General features: G+C 37.3%; 1 protein-coding gene across 1 annotated transcript in view; it reads left to right on the top strand.

The window, feature by feature from the left end:
* The first annotated feature begins 244 nt into the window (after window positions 1–244).
* The window catches only part of sgl (UDP-glucose 6-dehydrogenase sgl), an 89,637-nt gene continuing 71,913 nt past the window's right edge, over window positions 245–17,968 (top strand). The window contains exons 1-2 of the mRNA XM_090380067.1: window positions 245–352; window positions 17,669–17,874. Coding sequence (XP_090236193.1) covers window positions 17,716–17,874 — 159 coding nt within the window. The 5' untranslated portion in view covers window positions 245–352; window positions 17,669–17,715. The remainder of the gene's footprint in view (window positions 353–17,668; window positions 17,875–17,968) is intronic.

Raw genomic sequence — 17,968 nt, forward strand, 5'->3', positions numbered from 1 at the left:
AGTGGGGTTTGTCCTGCATGCGTGTGTTGGGTTATGACCCGATGACGTTAGCTACACTTCACCGGGTTGTCAAAGTCCTGCGACAGTGTAATTGTAAACTTAACTAACGTGGTTACGTGGTGTTTGATGTTTATAAGCAGCTGCATGTTAGTAATATTATATTACTTATTCTCTTTTTTGAGATGTTGAATATTTTCAATAAGAGTAGTAACTTTGAATGCAATCCAAGGATTGTGTACTTGATCTGCTTCGGTTCAAAATAAGTATCTGTTAAATTTTTTGAACTTGCGTTAACTTATTGGCAGTTCAGTAATCGAAACTGAAAAACAGGAATTAACAACAAAAAAAAAAGGTATGAGTGTTTTATATACTTTATGTTAGTGTTACTGCATTCCTTAAGTACAGTAATGTATTTCGGAAACTGTATGAATGAACTATATTCCCTATCTCCTAAATTGAATAACTAAATAGTAACTAATAGTATACAACAGTATTCTTATTTATTTAGTTGGATATGGAATTTGGTGGATCTCATGAATGGAATTTGCCTGGGATACAAAAGTCAACAGAACTAACTTAGTTTATTAACAACGCAATTAGTTTGGGAATTTGTGTTAAGTAAATCCAGTTTAATGACAAGTTTTCAATTAAAAATAATAAAATAAACTTTTATTATCTGAAAATCAGATTAGCAGAAAATCCTCTACAAAAATTCTTGTTTTTCAGCACAAATAAAGTGCAATTTTTTTATGCAACGAAGGACTGGTTAAAATATATATGTGTATGTGCAAAAAAGACTAAGGCGAAAAGTAAATGAAACTCTTGCTGCCAATAATTTCTGAAGCAGGCTCATCATGATTGTTCTTTCCCGCCACCTTGCATATTATTCTTGATGGCTTTTCTGCCCTTTGCCCATAATCTTTGATAAAAAAAAAAAAAAAAAAAACGGAGTTGTTCATTTAAAGTAATTATTATAAATTAATAATGATAGTAGATTCAACTTTAAAAAAAAATCCCATTTTCATTGTGATATTTCTGGTACCTCCATGTCTTTAATGTCCTGGCAAAACCTCTTACCTTGTTGTAGTAGTAGTAGTAGTAGTGGCATGTGATGCAAGAAAGCAAATGTATGAGCTTATGCAGCATCAGCCAACAAAAAAAAAAAAAAAAAAAAAAATCACACCGTTCCCTCCAAATGCCTGTCCAGTTCCTCCTTAAATTTATTCAACCTATCAACTTCCACAACGACAGATGGAAGTTTGTTCCAGCAATTAACCACCCGCTGGCTAAAGGCAAATTTCCGCACATCTATTCTACATCTGTCTTTTCTTAATTTGAATTTATGCCCCCTTAGGTTCGTAATCTGAACAAATGGGAGGATCCCATCAGAATTCAGTGTGCTCAACCCATTCAAGGCCTTATATACCTCAATCAGATCACCGCGCAGGTGCCTAGTCTCCAGCCACTGCAATTTGCAGAACTTAAGCCTCTCTTGGTAAGAGGATCCCTTCATTCCCCTCACCGATCTTGTTGCCCTTCTCTGTACACGCTCAGGTAAATCTACATCCTTCCTAAAATGAGGCCTCCAGACCTGTACGCAGTACTCAAGGCGTTACCTGACCATTGCCTTATACAGAGGGATAATCACCTCCTTTTCCCTGCTAGCAAAATTCCTATATATCATTGACAAAACCCCATGACCTGCCCTGGCAGCCTGTCTGCATCACTCAGAAAACTTCATATCTGCCTGCACAATTACTCCCAGGTCTTTTTCATTTTCTACCACCTTAAGTGTAGTACCACACAGTTGGTACGTTTCTCTGGGGTTACTTCTACCCATATGCAATATTTTGCATTTGGCAATGTTAAACTTCAGTTGCCACTTCTTAGCCCATCTGCCCAAATTATCTAGATCCTGTTGCAGTAGCACACTGTCATTAACAACTCTGCCAACCTTTGTATCATCTGCAAACTTCGACATTAAGCCTGATATACCTTCATCAATATCATTGATAAATATACAAAACAACAGTGGACCTAACACCGAACCCTGTGGGACTCCACTAATAACATTAGTCCAAGAAGAGCAGCACCCATTGATTACCACCCTCTGTCTTCTCCCACTTAACCATCCTTTTATCCATTGTAGCAACTTACCCTTAATACCATTCTGCTCCAATTTGTACAATAGTCTTCCATGCGCAACAGTGTCAAAAGCTTTCCTGAAATCCAAATATATATCAAAATTATTTTTTGCATCCAGTTCCTTTGTAACTACATCATAATATCCTATCAAATTTGTCAGACAAGACTTTCCCTTAACAAACCCATGCTGTGTCTGAATTATTGCTGCAGTCTTGTCTAGGTGATCCTGCAATGCATCTTTAACCAGCGACTCCATTATTTTACCCGGAACAGAAGTTAAACCAACTGGTCTGTAATTACTCGTGTCACCCTTCGATCCCCCTTTGTGAATTGGGGATACATTTGCACATCTCCAGTCCGTGGGAAACTCCCCTGAGTCCAAGGATGCTCTCATAATTATGGCTAAGGGTTTGCTTAGTTGCTTTGCCGCCTCCTTTAGTATAACTGGATAGATCCCATCCACCCCAGGTGCTTTTCTTACGTTTAACTTCAACAGTTTCTCTTCCACTTTGCTCTCAGTTATTACAAAATCATTAAGTATCCTGCTACAATTTGATAACCTTCTGCCATTTTCAAACCTTAATAATTCCTCATGTGTGAATGTAGATGCAAAATACTTATTCAGTTTGTTTGCTATCTGAGCAGGATCATCAACAGTCGAACCATCGATGTCAAGTGGACCAATCAGATTCAACCCCTTCCTTTTAGAGTTTATATAAGTAAAGAAATCCTTGCTGTTTCTCTTAGCATCTTTTGCCAAGGATTTCTCGTAATCCGCCTGCCGAACTTCCTTTGTCACCTGATACAGATTAACTTATATCTGCCATAGGCTTCTGAGTCGCTTGATAATTTATATGCATCCCATGCATTTTTCTTCTCTGTTACGAGTCTCATTAGATCATTTGACAACCATTTAGGCCTAAACCTTGAACAATATTTCTTAATAGGTATGAAACTTTTAGTAGCTTCCATGATTAATGTTTGAATGCTTCCCACTTAGAATTTACTGTTGGTAACATCTTCAGTTGATCCCACTGTACAGAATTTAAAAACTGTCGGAGACCACTGTACTCGCCTTTACGGAAGCAAAAACCCTTTCCTTTACCCCTGATGGTAATTAAATATTTAAGTAAATCCCACGTCAGTACACTGTGATCACTGCCACCTAGTGTTCTTATATCCGCAAATTCCTAATACATGAATGATCACTGCTGATAACCAGATCAAGAGTATTACTTTCTCTGGTTGCCTCTCGAACATGCTGCTGCAGAAAACAATCATCCAATAAATCCACAAAAGTCTGACTAGTGTGTGAGTGCCCAAGCCACAAGTTCCAGTCAATATCTGGGAAGTTAAAATCCCCCATTATAAGACATTCCGATTTACTAGCCCACTCTATTTCTCTGTACAATTGTTCATTGTACTCATTCGAGTCATTGTTCTTCACTAACACTTAGTAGTTGATGTGGGAGTGTAAAAAATGTACCTTGACCTCATATTGCAGCCCAACTTTAAAGTGAGAGGCTAATATGCCTCTCACTTTAAAGTCATTACAGACTAACCAACCATGTTCTTCATATTTGCAACCATGTTTGCCAACATATTTCCAACTACATATATTCTTTTAGTCTGGATTCTTGTTGTTCCCAAAGAAGTTTTGAACAATAGACCTGAAGCTAATTTATGCCTGTTTTTTTCTTTTATTCATAGTTCTCTCAAAATCTTGGTCCTTCATCAGTTTGTGAATTTGAGGTCCAACAAAAATACCTTTTTTAGCTTCTCTTGGGTGATCAATGGGAATTTAGTACAGAGGTAGTTGAAGCAGGGACCTTCTTGAGGTAATGCTTTCACAAACTGTTTCATTAAATGTAGTTTGATGTGGAAGGAGGATGGATAGTTTTGGAATCTTCCAATGGTTTATGAACTATGCTATTTGACCCAGGTAACAAACTGTCCCTCTTTGACCAGATATTGAGTTTCTAGTGCTTACTCCTTCCCCGACTGCCCCACTCACACAATAAGCAAGACATTTTTATGTAGCCAGATTGCTGTCCAAGTAATATGCCTCTCACTTTAAAGTCATTACAGACTAACCAACCATGTTCTTCATACTTAATATTTGTCAATAAGTTCTTCAGATTCTCATATGTTTCTTTCAAATGTACAGAGCAAGATACTGGAATATTGACCTATATTTATTTCCATTGTAGAGTAACACACTTTTGAGACTCCTCTTTGATGGGTAAATAAAGTCTCCACTATGTAGGATTGTAATTAATTCCTAACTAGTTCATTAAGTAATTTATATTACTGCAAAAAACCATAGAACCATCCTCAGAAAAGGACTAGTTCTCATTCTCTGTACCATGATAAAAATGTCCCATGTGCTATAAGATATTTTGACTTGAGTGTAGAATCAAGGAGTTCTGCAGGGTCCTTTGGTAAATTTAAATCTCTTACCAGATCATTGAGCTTGTGCTCTGAAAACAGTTGAGGGCTGGACTCAATGTCTCCAAGTATGTAGACTTCAAATTTCAGAAGCTATGTTCAGCATTTTCTGCTGCTACATTCTCCAATATAAGTGGAGGGCATGGAACTGGCAAGTTATCTCCACGTGGAACTGGTCTAATAGCAGATGTAATATTAGGATACAAAATGCCCTTCTTACTCTTTGCATTGTATCCCTCTACATTAACTAAGCAAAAATAACAGTCATCGCAGTAGTTTGTAGACTGCCACAAAATAATGGGAATTGCATTAGCATTAGTAGAGGCATATGATGCAAGAAAGCAAGCTTATTCAGCATCAGCCAAAAAAAAAAAAAAAAAACAACCACTACTCCCATTTCACCCCTCCGTTCGTTCGAAATACCTGTCCAGCTGAGCCTTAAATTTGTTTAGGCTATCAACTTCAACAACAAGCGACGGGAGGCTATTCCACAAACCAACTGCCCGCTGGCTAAAGGCAAATTTCCGCACATCTATCCGACATCCGTCCTTCCTCAATTTGAATGTATGCCCTCTCAGATGATTATTCTGAGCAAGAGGAAGAATCCCATCGGCATTGAGCATGCTCAAGCCATTCAAAGCCTTATACACCTCTATCAGATCACCTCGCCGATGCCTAGTCTCCAGGCTCTGTAATTTGCAAAACTTAAGCCTTTCTTCGTAAGAGCAACCCTTTGTTCCATTCACTAATCTTGTTGCCCTTCTCTGTACTCGTTCCAGCAGCTCTACATCCTTCTTGAAATGAGGCCTTCAGACCTGTATACAGTACTCAAGGTGTGGCCTGACCAATGCCTTATACAAGGGAATAATCACATCCCTGTCCCTGCTAGAAAAATTCCTGTATATCATTGACAAGACACCATGAGCTACTCTTGCAGCTCGTCTGCACTGCTCAGAGAACTTCATATCTGCCTGCACAATTACCCCCAGGTCCTTTTCATTCTCTACCACTGTCAGTGTAGTACCACAGAGTTGATACGTTGATCTGGGGTTACTGTTTCCCATATGTAGTACTTTACATTTGTCAATGTTAAACTTCATTTGCCACCTCTCAGCCCATCTGTTCAACCTTTCCAGATCCTGTTGCAGCAGCATAGTATCAGTAGTGTCCTTAACAACCTTGGTATCGTCTGCAAACTTGGACATTAAGCCTGATACACCATCATCAATATCATTTATAAATACAGAAAACAACAATGGACCCAACACTGAACCCTGAGGAACTCCACTAATAACATTAGTCCATGTTGAGCATTGATGTCCATTGATTACCACTCTCTGTCTTCTGCCACTCAACCATCCCTTTATCCATAGCAGCAATTTGCCTCCAATGCCACACTTCTCCAATTTGTGCAGCAGTCTTCTATGTGCAACAGTATCAAAAGCCTTTCTAAGATCCAAATATATAATATCAAAGTTATTCCCTGCATCCAGTTCTTTTGTGACTACATCATAGTATCCAATCAAATTGGTCAGACAAGACGTGCCCTTAACAAAACCATGCTGTGTCTGAGCTGTAACTGAATTCTTGTCCAGATGATCCTGCAGTGCTTCTTTAACCAGTGCCTCCATTAATTTTCCTGGAACCGAAGTTAAACTAACAGGTCTATAATTACTTGTGTCAGCCTTTGATCCTCCTTTGTGAATTGGGGTTACATTTGCACATCTCCAGTCTATGGGTACCTCCCCTGAGTCCAAAGAAGCTCTCATAATTATGGCTAGGGGTTTGCTTACTTCCTTTGCTGCCTCCTTTAATATAACTGGATAGATCCCATCCACCCCGGATGCCTTTTTTATGTTTATCCTCAACAATTTCTCCTCCACTTTCCTCTCAGTTATTAGAAAATAATCTAGCTCACTGCCAATGTTTACTTCACCTACGACATTCCCCTTCCTGAATAACTCCTCATGTGTGAATGTAGATGCAAAATACTCGTTTAGATTGTTAGCCACCTGAGCTGGATCCTCAACTGTTGAACCATCAACATCCAGTGGACCAATCTGATTCATCCCTTTCCTTCTTGAGTTTAAATAGGTAAAGAACTCTTTTCTGTTTTTCTTTGCATCCTTTGCCAAGGATTTCTCATAATCTGCCTTTGCTTGCCTAATCTCCTCTGTGACTTGGTTACAGACCAACTTATATCTATCATAGGCTTCCATGTCACCCATTAATTTGTATGTATCCCATGCATTTTTCTTCTCTGCCATATGTCTCATTAGTTCATCTGACAACCATTTAGGCCTGAACCTTGAACAATATTTCTTGGTTGGTATGTAAAGCCTGGTAGTTTCCAAGATTAGTTCCTTGAATGCTTCCCATTTTGAATTTGCTGTTGGTAACATCATCAGTTGGTCCCACTGTATAGAATTTAAATACTGTCTCAGACCATCATAGTCGCCTTTACGAAAGCAAAAACCCTTCCCTTTACCTCTGATGGTAGTTACCTCCTTGAGTAAATCCCACTTCAGCACACTGTGATCACTGCCACCCAGTGGTTCCTTTATCTGCAGATTCCTAATGCATGAAGAATCACTACTGATAATCAGATCAAGAGTATTACTCCCTCTAGTTGCCTCCCGAACATGCTGGTGTAGAAAACAATCATTCAATAAATCCACAAAAGCCTTGCTAGTGTGTGAGTGACCAACCCACAAATTCCAGTCAATATCTGGGAAATTAAAATCCCCCATTATAAGACTCTCTGATTTACTGGTCCATTCTATTTCCCTGTACAGTATCTTATTATACTCATCAGAGTCATTAGGCCTATAGCACACTCCTACTCTCAATTTTGATTTACCTATGCTTATGTCACACCAAACTGACTCGACACTGCCCTGTCCATCAATGTCGACTGGCTTCACTTCCTTGGATTTTATGTGTTTTTTAACTAATAGCATAACCCCTCCTCCCCTCCTGTCCTGTCTATCCTTTCTATACACATTGTACTCCCCAAATTCCAGTTCTGCATTCCTTATATCTGTGTGACACCACGTCTCTGATATCCCAACAATATCTGCCTTTGATGTTTTGAGCAATACCTCAAATTCATCAAATTTATTTACTAAACTCCTAGCATTGGTGTACACGCAAGTATATATGCACCTGTTTCTATTCTTAGCTACCCTAACACAACCCATGTGTTTACTTGTACCGCAATGACTTCCAGCAGTCTCTGAAATATCCTGCATCTTGTTTTTCAGGCTTCTGCTCATTCCAATAGAAGCAGTGCAAGAATCTCTTTCACCTCTGCCAGTGGCTACTGTTAATCCATTGGTCTTTGTCCCCCCCCAAGCTAGCAGTTTTCCAACCCACCTAACACTGCCTCGATAGCATCAGCAAATATTGTTGCACCCTTTCTATTTAAGTGTATCCCATCCCTGTAGAAGCAATCTCTCCTGTTAACAAGTACAGACCAGGCTGAAAAAAATTCTACCCCTTGAGCCTTGCACAATCTTTCCAGGGCCGAATTGATCAACAAGGCTCTCATCATATACTCTCTCCTATCGTGTCTGGGCAGAATTGCAGACACTTTCAAATTCAACCCTAATTCACGGCCTTTTTTCAACAGTGACCTGTACTTGTTAAGTAATTCCGCTGGTCTCCTACTCTTAATATCATTAGTTGGCATAGTCTTCTTTTTAATTGCAAATGGCATAGTCTTCTTTTTACCATTTTTCCACAATCTAAATGCTTCAATGCAGGTGCAACAAACTTTTTGTGGAGCCCATTGTTTATCTTGGTCATAGTTTTACTTCAAAATTAACACTATACATATTTTTTCACAAATTCTGTAATATCTTGTCTTTGCTTGAGGAGTACATAACTTCCACAGATGTAACAAAATAAGTCCAGATTGTTCAAACACTTGCGTGAAGCGTTTGAACAATCTTACACATTTTACTCACTTTTCAGCACAAGTTTGACACAATAACCTCTAAAATAAACTGAGTTTACACTGATAAACTGTTGCATGGAGCTCTCAAGGTAAAGAAACAAATGATTGAATGCAGTGCTGCCAACATGTGAGGATTTAGTTTACAAATTCCCAGAATTTACTCCTAACTTAATATACATTCAATATATTGAGTTAGGAGTGATTTGTCAAAGTTAAGTGATTTTTGGAAAAAAAGTACTTGATAGAAAAAAAAACTAATAACATTTCTGAAATCAGTGTAAAAAAAACAGCTATTAGTTTACAAACATCAAAAACTGTGCAGAGTGGTTTTATCAAATCAAGAATGTTGTTTTCTAATATCATCTCTAACATGTTGATATAAATATCAGTGTTCAACAAATCCAGAAATACTGACTTAGTGATCAACCCACAAGTTCCATTCATTTTCTGAAAAATTGAAATGCTCTATGATAAGACATTTTGAAAATTTAAAAACAAATTAATTTGCTAAATGTTATTTAAAAGGAAAAAATTACAAAAGGATTTTTGTGATTACTGTTTACTTGCATAGTTTTCTAATTTGTAGTTTAAAACAGTTCTGTAAATGGTTAGACATGCATAAAATAAAAATATCCAGAAATAACATTTTTAATTTTCTAATGCCTGAAATCTCATAAATCACTTGCCTGATTTCACTTTATGTTCACTTCAAATTTTTATGTACCTGCTTACCTATTGTGTATTTTATAATAAAAAATTACAATTCTACAACTGGCATTTTATTTAAATGGAGATACATTTTGTAAAAAAATTTTCTCTGGTCAGTTTTGTGACCTTGTTTATTTTTAAAGTAGCTCATCATATTGAGTAGAGTGGAAAAGGCTGTCAGCTCCTGATCTAAAACATTGTGGTATATGATACTAGTAAAAGTTATTAAAAAAAAAAATGTAAATAACAACAAATAAAAAAAAAAAGCAACACAAAATGTGATAACACATTTTTCCCAAAATGGAATGAATTTTTTTCCCTATCATTCTGTGACTCAGAGAAGTTGCAATAAAATCTGGGCCCAAATATAGCATGCTTAATTTAAACACTCTAATTAAAATCCAGAGAGGTGGCAACTCTGTACTACACTAATTATTATGCTAACAACTTACACTATGCTGCCACTTTATTAGGTACACCCCTGCTGTGCACACAAATGGTTTGTCCCACAATGTTGCAAGTCACATGACCACAGTTGTGGATATAAATGCAGCAGAACAATCTTTCTAGTATCAGTTAAGCATACAAACCATAGCAAGAATGGAGAAAAGGAGTGATCTAACTGATTTTGAATGTGGCATGGTAGTAGATGCAAGATGTACTGGACAAAGCATCTCTGAAACGGCAGTTCTTCTGAACTTTTCATGCACTACACAGTTTCAAGGGTGTATTGAGAATGGTGCAACAAACAGAAAACATCCTTTCAATGGCACTCCTGTGGAAGAAAATCTCTTGTTGATGAGAGAGGTCAGAGGAGGATGGCTAGAATTGTGCAACTCAACAGACGGACCACAATGTCGCACATCACGTTAGAATACAACCTTGGTGCACAGAACAAAATATCGCAACTGACCACTAGTCGCACTTTGTCGCCAATGGTCTACAACAGCCAACGGCCACATCGCATACCTTTGTTATCAATGAAGAACAAGAGAGCACGTCTCCTGTGGCCACAGCAACACCATACTGGACTATTGAGGATTGGAAAACAGTTGCTAGGTTTGACGAGTCAAAGTTCCTGGTGCACCACGTTGTGATGGAAGGCTCAGAATTTGGTGAAAACAACATGAATCCATGGACCCGTCATGTCTGACGACTACTGTGCAGGGTGGTGGAGGCAGTGTTATGGTGTGGGGAATGTTTTCTTGGCACATGTTGGGTCCATTGATACCCATAGATTCACGTCTGAATGCCACATCGTACCTAAACATCATTGCTGATTAAGTGCATGCGTTCATGTTGACAGTTTATCCTCAGTCAGATGGTTACTTCCATCAGGATAATGCACCAGTGCATAAAGCCCAAATCACTATGGAATGGTTCCAGGAACATGACAATGACTTTTCTTTTCTGCAGTGGCCCGCTCAGTCCCTGGATCTCAATCCTATTGAACATCTTTGGGATGAGCTGGAAAGGGCTGTTCGCTGCAGGCCTACACCTCCGTCGAATCTCAAGGAACTGCATGACACACTCATGTCTGCATGGTACTCCATTCCTGCCCAGTGTTTTCAGTATCTTGTTCAATCCATGCCTAGAATAATTGAGGCTGTTTTTGAAGGCTAAAGGAAACTCAACACACTACTAGGTAGGTGTACCTAATAAAGTAACAGCACAGGGTATGTCAGATATCTTGTATTTTGTGATATGTGGCAAAGTATCTTCAAACATAATTAAGGTTGTCTGAAGACCTCATTGTGGTATTTGAAATGAGCTCATGGCAAAAGGGAATAGTAAGCAGTGATCAATGAAAGAGCATTTTACAGATTCTGTTTCTTGAACTTCTTCAAAATGGACTGGGGCCAATGATAAACTCAGCTGTCAAGCCATGCCATTAATGATTTGATCTCTGATTGGAAACTCATAGATCATATGCAGATTGTTTGTCTTAGCCAAATATGACATCCATTAGCATTTTCAGCTGTGTCCAAGCAGAAGGTGTTTTGTCACAGCACATTGTTTTCAAAAGCCACATATTCTCCACTTCCATTCATGCAAGGAGCTGGCTGAGTTTGAGTTGCAAGAAAGGATTTGTTGTGAATCCTGCTGTAGGTGTTAAATGTTTCAATCACTCACTATGGTAGATACCCCCCCCCCATCTTTTGATTATTGTCTACTTCCAACAACTAGGATTCCTGTGCCTTCAAATTTAGCCATCATTTCTCTACAGTCCTTTAAGACCTCTTCTAACTCCTTTACTCTCTCTCTCTGTGCTCTTTAATGCTTGTGATGCAGTGCTGTTCTTGTGCATTGCATCATTAGCAGAGGCATATGATGCAAGAAACCAAGCTTATAGAGCATCAGCCAAAAAAAAACCCTCCCCATTTCACGGATCCATTCACTTCAAAAGTTTGTCCATTTCTTCCTTGAATTTATTTAACCTATCAACTTCCACAACGACATATGGAACTTTGTTCCAGCAAACAACTACCTGCTGGCTAAATTCAAATTTCTGCACATCTGTTCTACAACTGTCTTTCCTCAGTTTGAGTTTATTCCTGCTCAGGTTCATAATCTGAGCAAGAGGAAGAATCCCATCAGCATTGAGCCTGCTCAAATCATTCATGGCCTTATACACCCAAATCAGATCACCTTGCTGGTGCCGTGTCTCCAGATGCTGCAATTTGCACAACTTAAGCGTTTCTCGGTAAGAGCACTCCTTTGTGCCCCTCATCAGTCTTGTTGCCCTTCTCTGTACTCATTCTAGCAACTCTACACCCTTCTTAAAATGAGGCCTCCAGACCTGTATGCAGTACTCAAGGTTTGGCCTGACCATTGCCTTATACAAGGGGATTATCACCTCCTTATCTCTGCTAGCAAAATTCCTGTATATCATTGACAAGACCCCATGACTTGCTCTGGTGGGCTGTCTGCACTTCTCAGAAAACATCATATCTGACTGCTCAATTACCCCCAGATCTTTTTCATTCTCCACTACACTGAGTGTAGTACCACACAGTTGGTACATTTCTCTGGGGGTTACTGCTACCCATATGCAGTACTTTGCATTTGTCAATATTAAACTTCAGTAACCACTTCTCAGCCAATATGCCCAACTTTTCTAGATCCTGTTGCAGAAGCATACTATCATTACTGTCATTAAAAACACTGCCAACCTTTGTATCATCTGCAAACATGGACATTAAGCCTGATAGTCCTTCATCAATATCATTGATAAATATACAAAACAACAATAGGCCCAGCACTGAACCATGGGGGGGCTCCGCTAATAACATTAATCCAACAAGAGCAAGCAGTGTACATTGATTACCACTCTCTTGTCTTCTCCCACTCAACCATCCTCTTATCCATTATAGCAACTTGCCCTTAATGCCATACTGTCCAATTTGTATAGTAGTCTTCAATATGCAACAGGATCAAAAGCTTTCTTGAAATCCAAGTGTATGATATTAAAATTATTTTTTTTTACATCCAGTTCCTTTGTGACCACACAAAGAAACTGGATGCCAATATAGTATCCAATTAAATTGGTCAGACAAGATTCTCCCTTAACAAATCCATGCTGTGTCTGAATTATTACTGCAGTCTTGTCTAAATGATCTGGCAATGTTTCTTTAACCAATTACTCCAATATTTTTCCTGAAACAGAAGTCAAACTAACAGGTCTGTAATTTTTCGTGTCACCCTTTGATCCTCCTTTGTGAATTGGAGATACATTTGCACACCTCCAGTCCATGGGGACCTCCCCTGAGTCCAAGAATGCTCTCATAATTATGGCTAAGGTTTTGCTTACTTCCTTTGCCGTCTCCTTTAATATAACTAGATAGATCCCATCCACCCCAGGTGCCTTTCTTATGTTTAACTTCAACAATTTCTCCTCCACTTTTCTCTCAGTTATTACAAAATCGTTTAACTCCTTGTTAGAGTTTGATAAACATCTGGCCTTCTCCTTGAATAACTCCTCATGTGTGAATGTAGATGCAAAATACTCATTTAGTTTGGCAGCTATCTGAGAATGATCATCTACAGTCAAAACTATTGATATCAAGTGGACCAATTGGATTCATCCCCTTCCTTCTAGGGTTTATATAAGTAAAGAATTCTTTGCTGTTTTTCTTTTTATCCTTTGCCAAAGATTTCTCATAATGGTTTACAATTTCATAAGCAACATGCAGCCTTTCACTCAAAAAAGACATGGTTGTCAGCATTATTTTTACAAATGTATGGTGTAGGTGACTTTTATTTTACTATGCAACATTTATGCATAACATGTTCATTTGCATATGTTTTGTTAAAATTAGCTCTCTGGGTGTTGAGTTTGGAATTAATATTTTATTTGCATCTACTGCATGCTTTGAAACATATACTGTAGATTCAAAATTTGAATGCAATCTGAGCCATTCTTTAGTTTAGGATTTCAATCTGTGGAAACTCAAATTATAACCATTTTCTATAAGAAGAACTATATGGTATGCACTAATTTTTCTGTTGACAGTATAAATTGTAATGTAAACTAAAAGTTTACATTTATATTTCATGTTGTCACATTCACCAGGTTGTCTGGTATTCCAAATTCACTATTGTCTTTTATAATCAGTGGTCTGTGGATTGGTGACAGTCTGAAAAATTTGGGGAAAAAAAAATCAATAAATAAATGCACACGCATTTATGCACGCACACTGTTAGATTTCAGCCACTTCTTGTAAACTTATTGAAATACACATCTTATCCTCACATATTATTTTCTTATTATATCATGTATCGTATATGTCATTGATTCTTTTCAGAATTGATTAACAAATCATAACTATATTAAACAAAATTTACAAACTTCTCTTTTGCATTTAAGAGAAGTCAGATTAAATTAAAGGATTTCAAATATGTGAACCATGTCTATTTAAATCTAGAGTTTGGTTGAGCCTGCTTGGTTGGTAGCAGTGCTACCCTAGTTCAGCAATCTTTGAAGTTAATAAAATTAAATATGCCCTTGATCCTGATCTGTCATGAGGAGTTTCTTATAGTTCTGTTTTTAAAAAAAACAACTTATGATTAATATCATGCTGTCTGCAGTCACTCTGATCATTTGTGAACAGTTACTTTCCATCAACAGGTTAAAAATCTCTAATCTAAAGTAAATATTTTTTAGCCCTTTTGCAAGTATGTAAATACATATACTTTTCAGGGCCATTTCAAAGTATGCTAAAAATCTTCCAGTAATATCACCTGTTATTTGTGCTGCAAAGTAATTAGTAATTATAAGCACATTTTATAAATGACAACAGCATCAAAATACATTTTAAAACCATGGGAGAAAATCATGCCCATCTTCTGTTTTTCTTTCTTTTGCAATTTTTTTTTTCAGATTGCTTTGCCATTTTTTGCATTTTTTTATCCTGATTTTATTTTTTGAAATAATTTCACTCTAATATTGGTCAATAAAGCCAGAATAAGAAAAAAATAATGTACAGAGTTATGTGTGCATTTATGCACAAAGTTTTCATTTTTATGAATTTTCAAAATTTTAGAAAAACTTTGGGGAAACTCTTAAGGAACCACACAGTGCATATAAAGCTCACTTGCAAAATGTTTAAATTTTTATGATGCATAATTAGTGAACATTTGCATTAGCATTAGCAAAGGCACATGATGCAAGAAAGCAAGCTTATATAGCATCAGCCAAAAAAAAAAAAAAAAAAATAGTGTTTCTGCTGAAATTCATGTTAATCTATATTTATATTTGGATATGTATCAGCAAAAATTTGTATATGCATCAGCAACTTGTATAAATATATGAGGAAAATCAAAATATACAAAATGTATCTAAAAACGTCAATGCAAAAGGTATCTCATACATGAATGATTTCTCAATTAGACAAGTAGCCCACATATCCAAATGCATGAAGTGTGGCAATAAAGTTCCCAGACTGGCGCAATAAAAAGAACACAAAGTGCAGGAGCTTAAAAATGGTTTTGTTTTCATTCAAAGTAGTTGCCACCTGATTGAATTCACTTATTACACCATCCTAAAAGTTTCTGAAAAGAGGCAGCAAAGGTATCCATAGAGATTATGTTCAGTTCAGCCAGTTACGTTTTTATTTATGGTCTTAACAGCCAGAAATCTCTTTCCTTTGAGGACATTTTTTAACTTGTGAAAGAGGAAGAAATCTCCTCTGTTTTGACAATGTCAAAGAAATTAGGATTGCCTTGACAAGTTTGGATGAAGTCCCCTCGTGATGGTACTCTTTGTTGCTTCTGCTCATCCACGAGGCTGTGCAACACAGATTTTGCACAGACCTTCCTTTTCCCTAAATCTTCATGCAAAATTCTCTTTATTCATATCCAACTCATCAGTTATCATTCTGATGATCAAAAGTAGCCATGGAGGGAAAGTGACTTTGTAGGTTGCCTTGTCAAGTCATTGTTTTATTGAATCCATCTCTAACGAAACTGTTTATTCAAGATAGTATCTGCATATGTTTCTGAATGATTTTCTATCACAGCTCATGGCATATCAGCTTCCCCTGGACACCAGAACTGGACTATGCCCTGGCAACTCCCAATAATTTTGGCACCATCTGAAACACTTATTATATCATGGCTATTAGTAGATAACCAATATTTGCTTTTGGCTCTGGCAGTGATTGCCACCTGGCCAGTCCACCCCTCATGGACACCCAGTGATTTAGGCAAAATGGTGCAGTGCCACATACAGCTAATGTCAAGTCGGATTTTTTTGCATAGTTTTTGGCCCACACATTTTTTTCATACTGTTATCCTCATCACTACAACTGTAGGTATTTTTGGCTGCCTCTGAGCCCATATGCTTCAGAATGATTTTCTATTGCAGCTCGTGACATTTAAGCTTAAACCCATGTGACTTTTTCTTGTGAGGTTTCTTGAAAGAGAGGTTGTTCTGATGGAAACTTGTTACACTCATGGACTTGTGTGTCTTTAGCATTAGCAGTGGCAAATGATATGAGAAGCAAGCTTATATAGCATCAACCAAAAAAAAAATATATACATATATATACTTCCCATTTCATCTACTCATTTCCTCCAGTAGTTTGTCCAGTTCTTCCTAGAATTTATTTAAGCTATCGACTTCCACAACAACAGATGGAAGTTTTTTCTAGCAATCAACCACCCACTGGCTAAAAGAAAATTTCCGCACATCTATTCTGCAACCATCCTTCCTCAGTTTGAATTTGTGCTCCTCGTATGTGGTCTGAGCAAGAGGAAGAAGCTCATCAGCATTGAGCTTGCTAAATCCATTCAAAGCCTTAAACGCCTCAATCAGATCACCTGGTCTTGAGACAGCAGTTTGCAGAACTGAAGCCTTTCTTGGTAAGAGCACCTCCTTGTTTCCCTCACCAAGCTCATTGCCCTTCTCTGTACTCATTCCAGCAGCTCCACATCCTTCTTAAAATGAGGCCTCTGGACCTGTATGCAGTACTCAAGATGTAATCTGACCATTGCCTTATACAATGGGATAATCACCTCCTTATCCATGCTAGCAAAATTCCTGTATATCATTGACAAAACCCCATGAGTTGACCTGGCAGCCTGTCTGCATTGCTCAGAAAACTGACTGCACAATTACCCAGGTCTTTTTAATTTTCCACTATCCTGAGTGTAGTACCATACAGTTGGTACATTACTCTGGGGTTACTTCTACCCATATGCTGTACTTTGCATATATCAATGCTAAACTTCAGTTGCCATTTCTCGGCTCATCTGCCTAACGTTTCTAGATCCTGTTGTAGTAGCATACTATTATTACTGTCATTAACCACCCTGCCAACATTTGTATCATCTGCATACTTGGACATTAAGCTAGATATGCCTTCATTAATATCATTTTCATAGTTATATTTTCATAAATTACATAGTTATATTTTCATAAATTACATAGTTATATTTTCATAAATATAACTATGTGAAGTTGCATCAAATGGCATGAATAAAGGAGTGGTTTTTTACACAGTTCATCCAAAGTGTAATGGTTGTTTTCATAAACTTTATTCTTGTGTTTGCATCCCACAAATAAAATTTCATAGATAACAAAATAGAAGATCTTGGGTAAAATTCATGTTACACATTGCACTAAGGTATGCTGCACCAGGTCCTCAGATACCACCACTGTCACAGTTGGAAAAAAAAAAAAAGTAATAACTGCCATTTGTCTAAAAATATCCTTCCTCTCTTGGTAACAAACAGCTAGAATTATCTTGTTAAACAACATTGACCAATGTCTTGTACAATAAAGGGGTAACTCTATCATTTATTTCATGCCTTCTTTGAAATTTAATTTATATTATATATAAATAAAAAGTATTAATTATATACGTATGGCACAATTTGAACAATATTTTAATTTTTATCTTTTTTTAGATAAAAAAAATTCCTGACATCCTCAGTCACTTGTATCCATTTTAATTATGGTGGTTAAGACTATCTGCTGTTTAGGTGCTGGTTATGTTGGTGGACCAACCTGTAGTGTTATAGCATATAAGTGTCCAGATGTTGAAGTAATTGTTGTGGATAAAAGTGTGACTAGAATCCAGCAGTGGAATTCAGACAGTCTTCCAATATATGAGGTGTGTCTTTCATAATATTATTATAAATTAAGAAAAAAAGTATGTCCTGTATTTTAAAAGGTCATATTCAGAAAGTTTTGTTGAAGTGCAAACA

Source organism: Mastigoproctus giganteus, chromosome 1, assembly GCF_048544385.1.
Source record: "Mastigoproctus giganteus isolate SK-2022 chromosome 1, ASM4854438v1, whole genome shotgun sequence".
NCBI lineage: Eukaryota > Metazoa > Arthropoda > Arachnida > Uropygi > Thelyphonidae > Mastigoproctus > Mastigoproctus giganteus.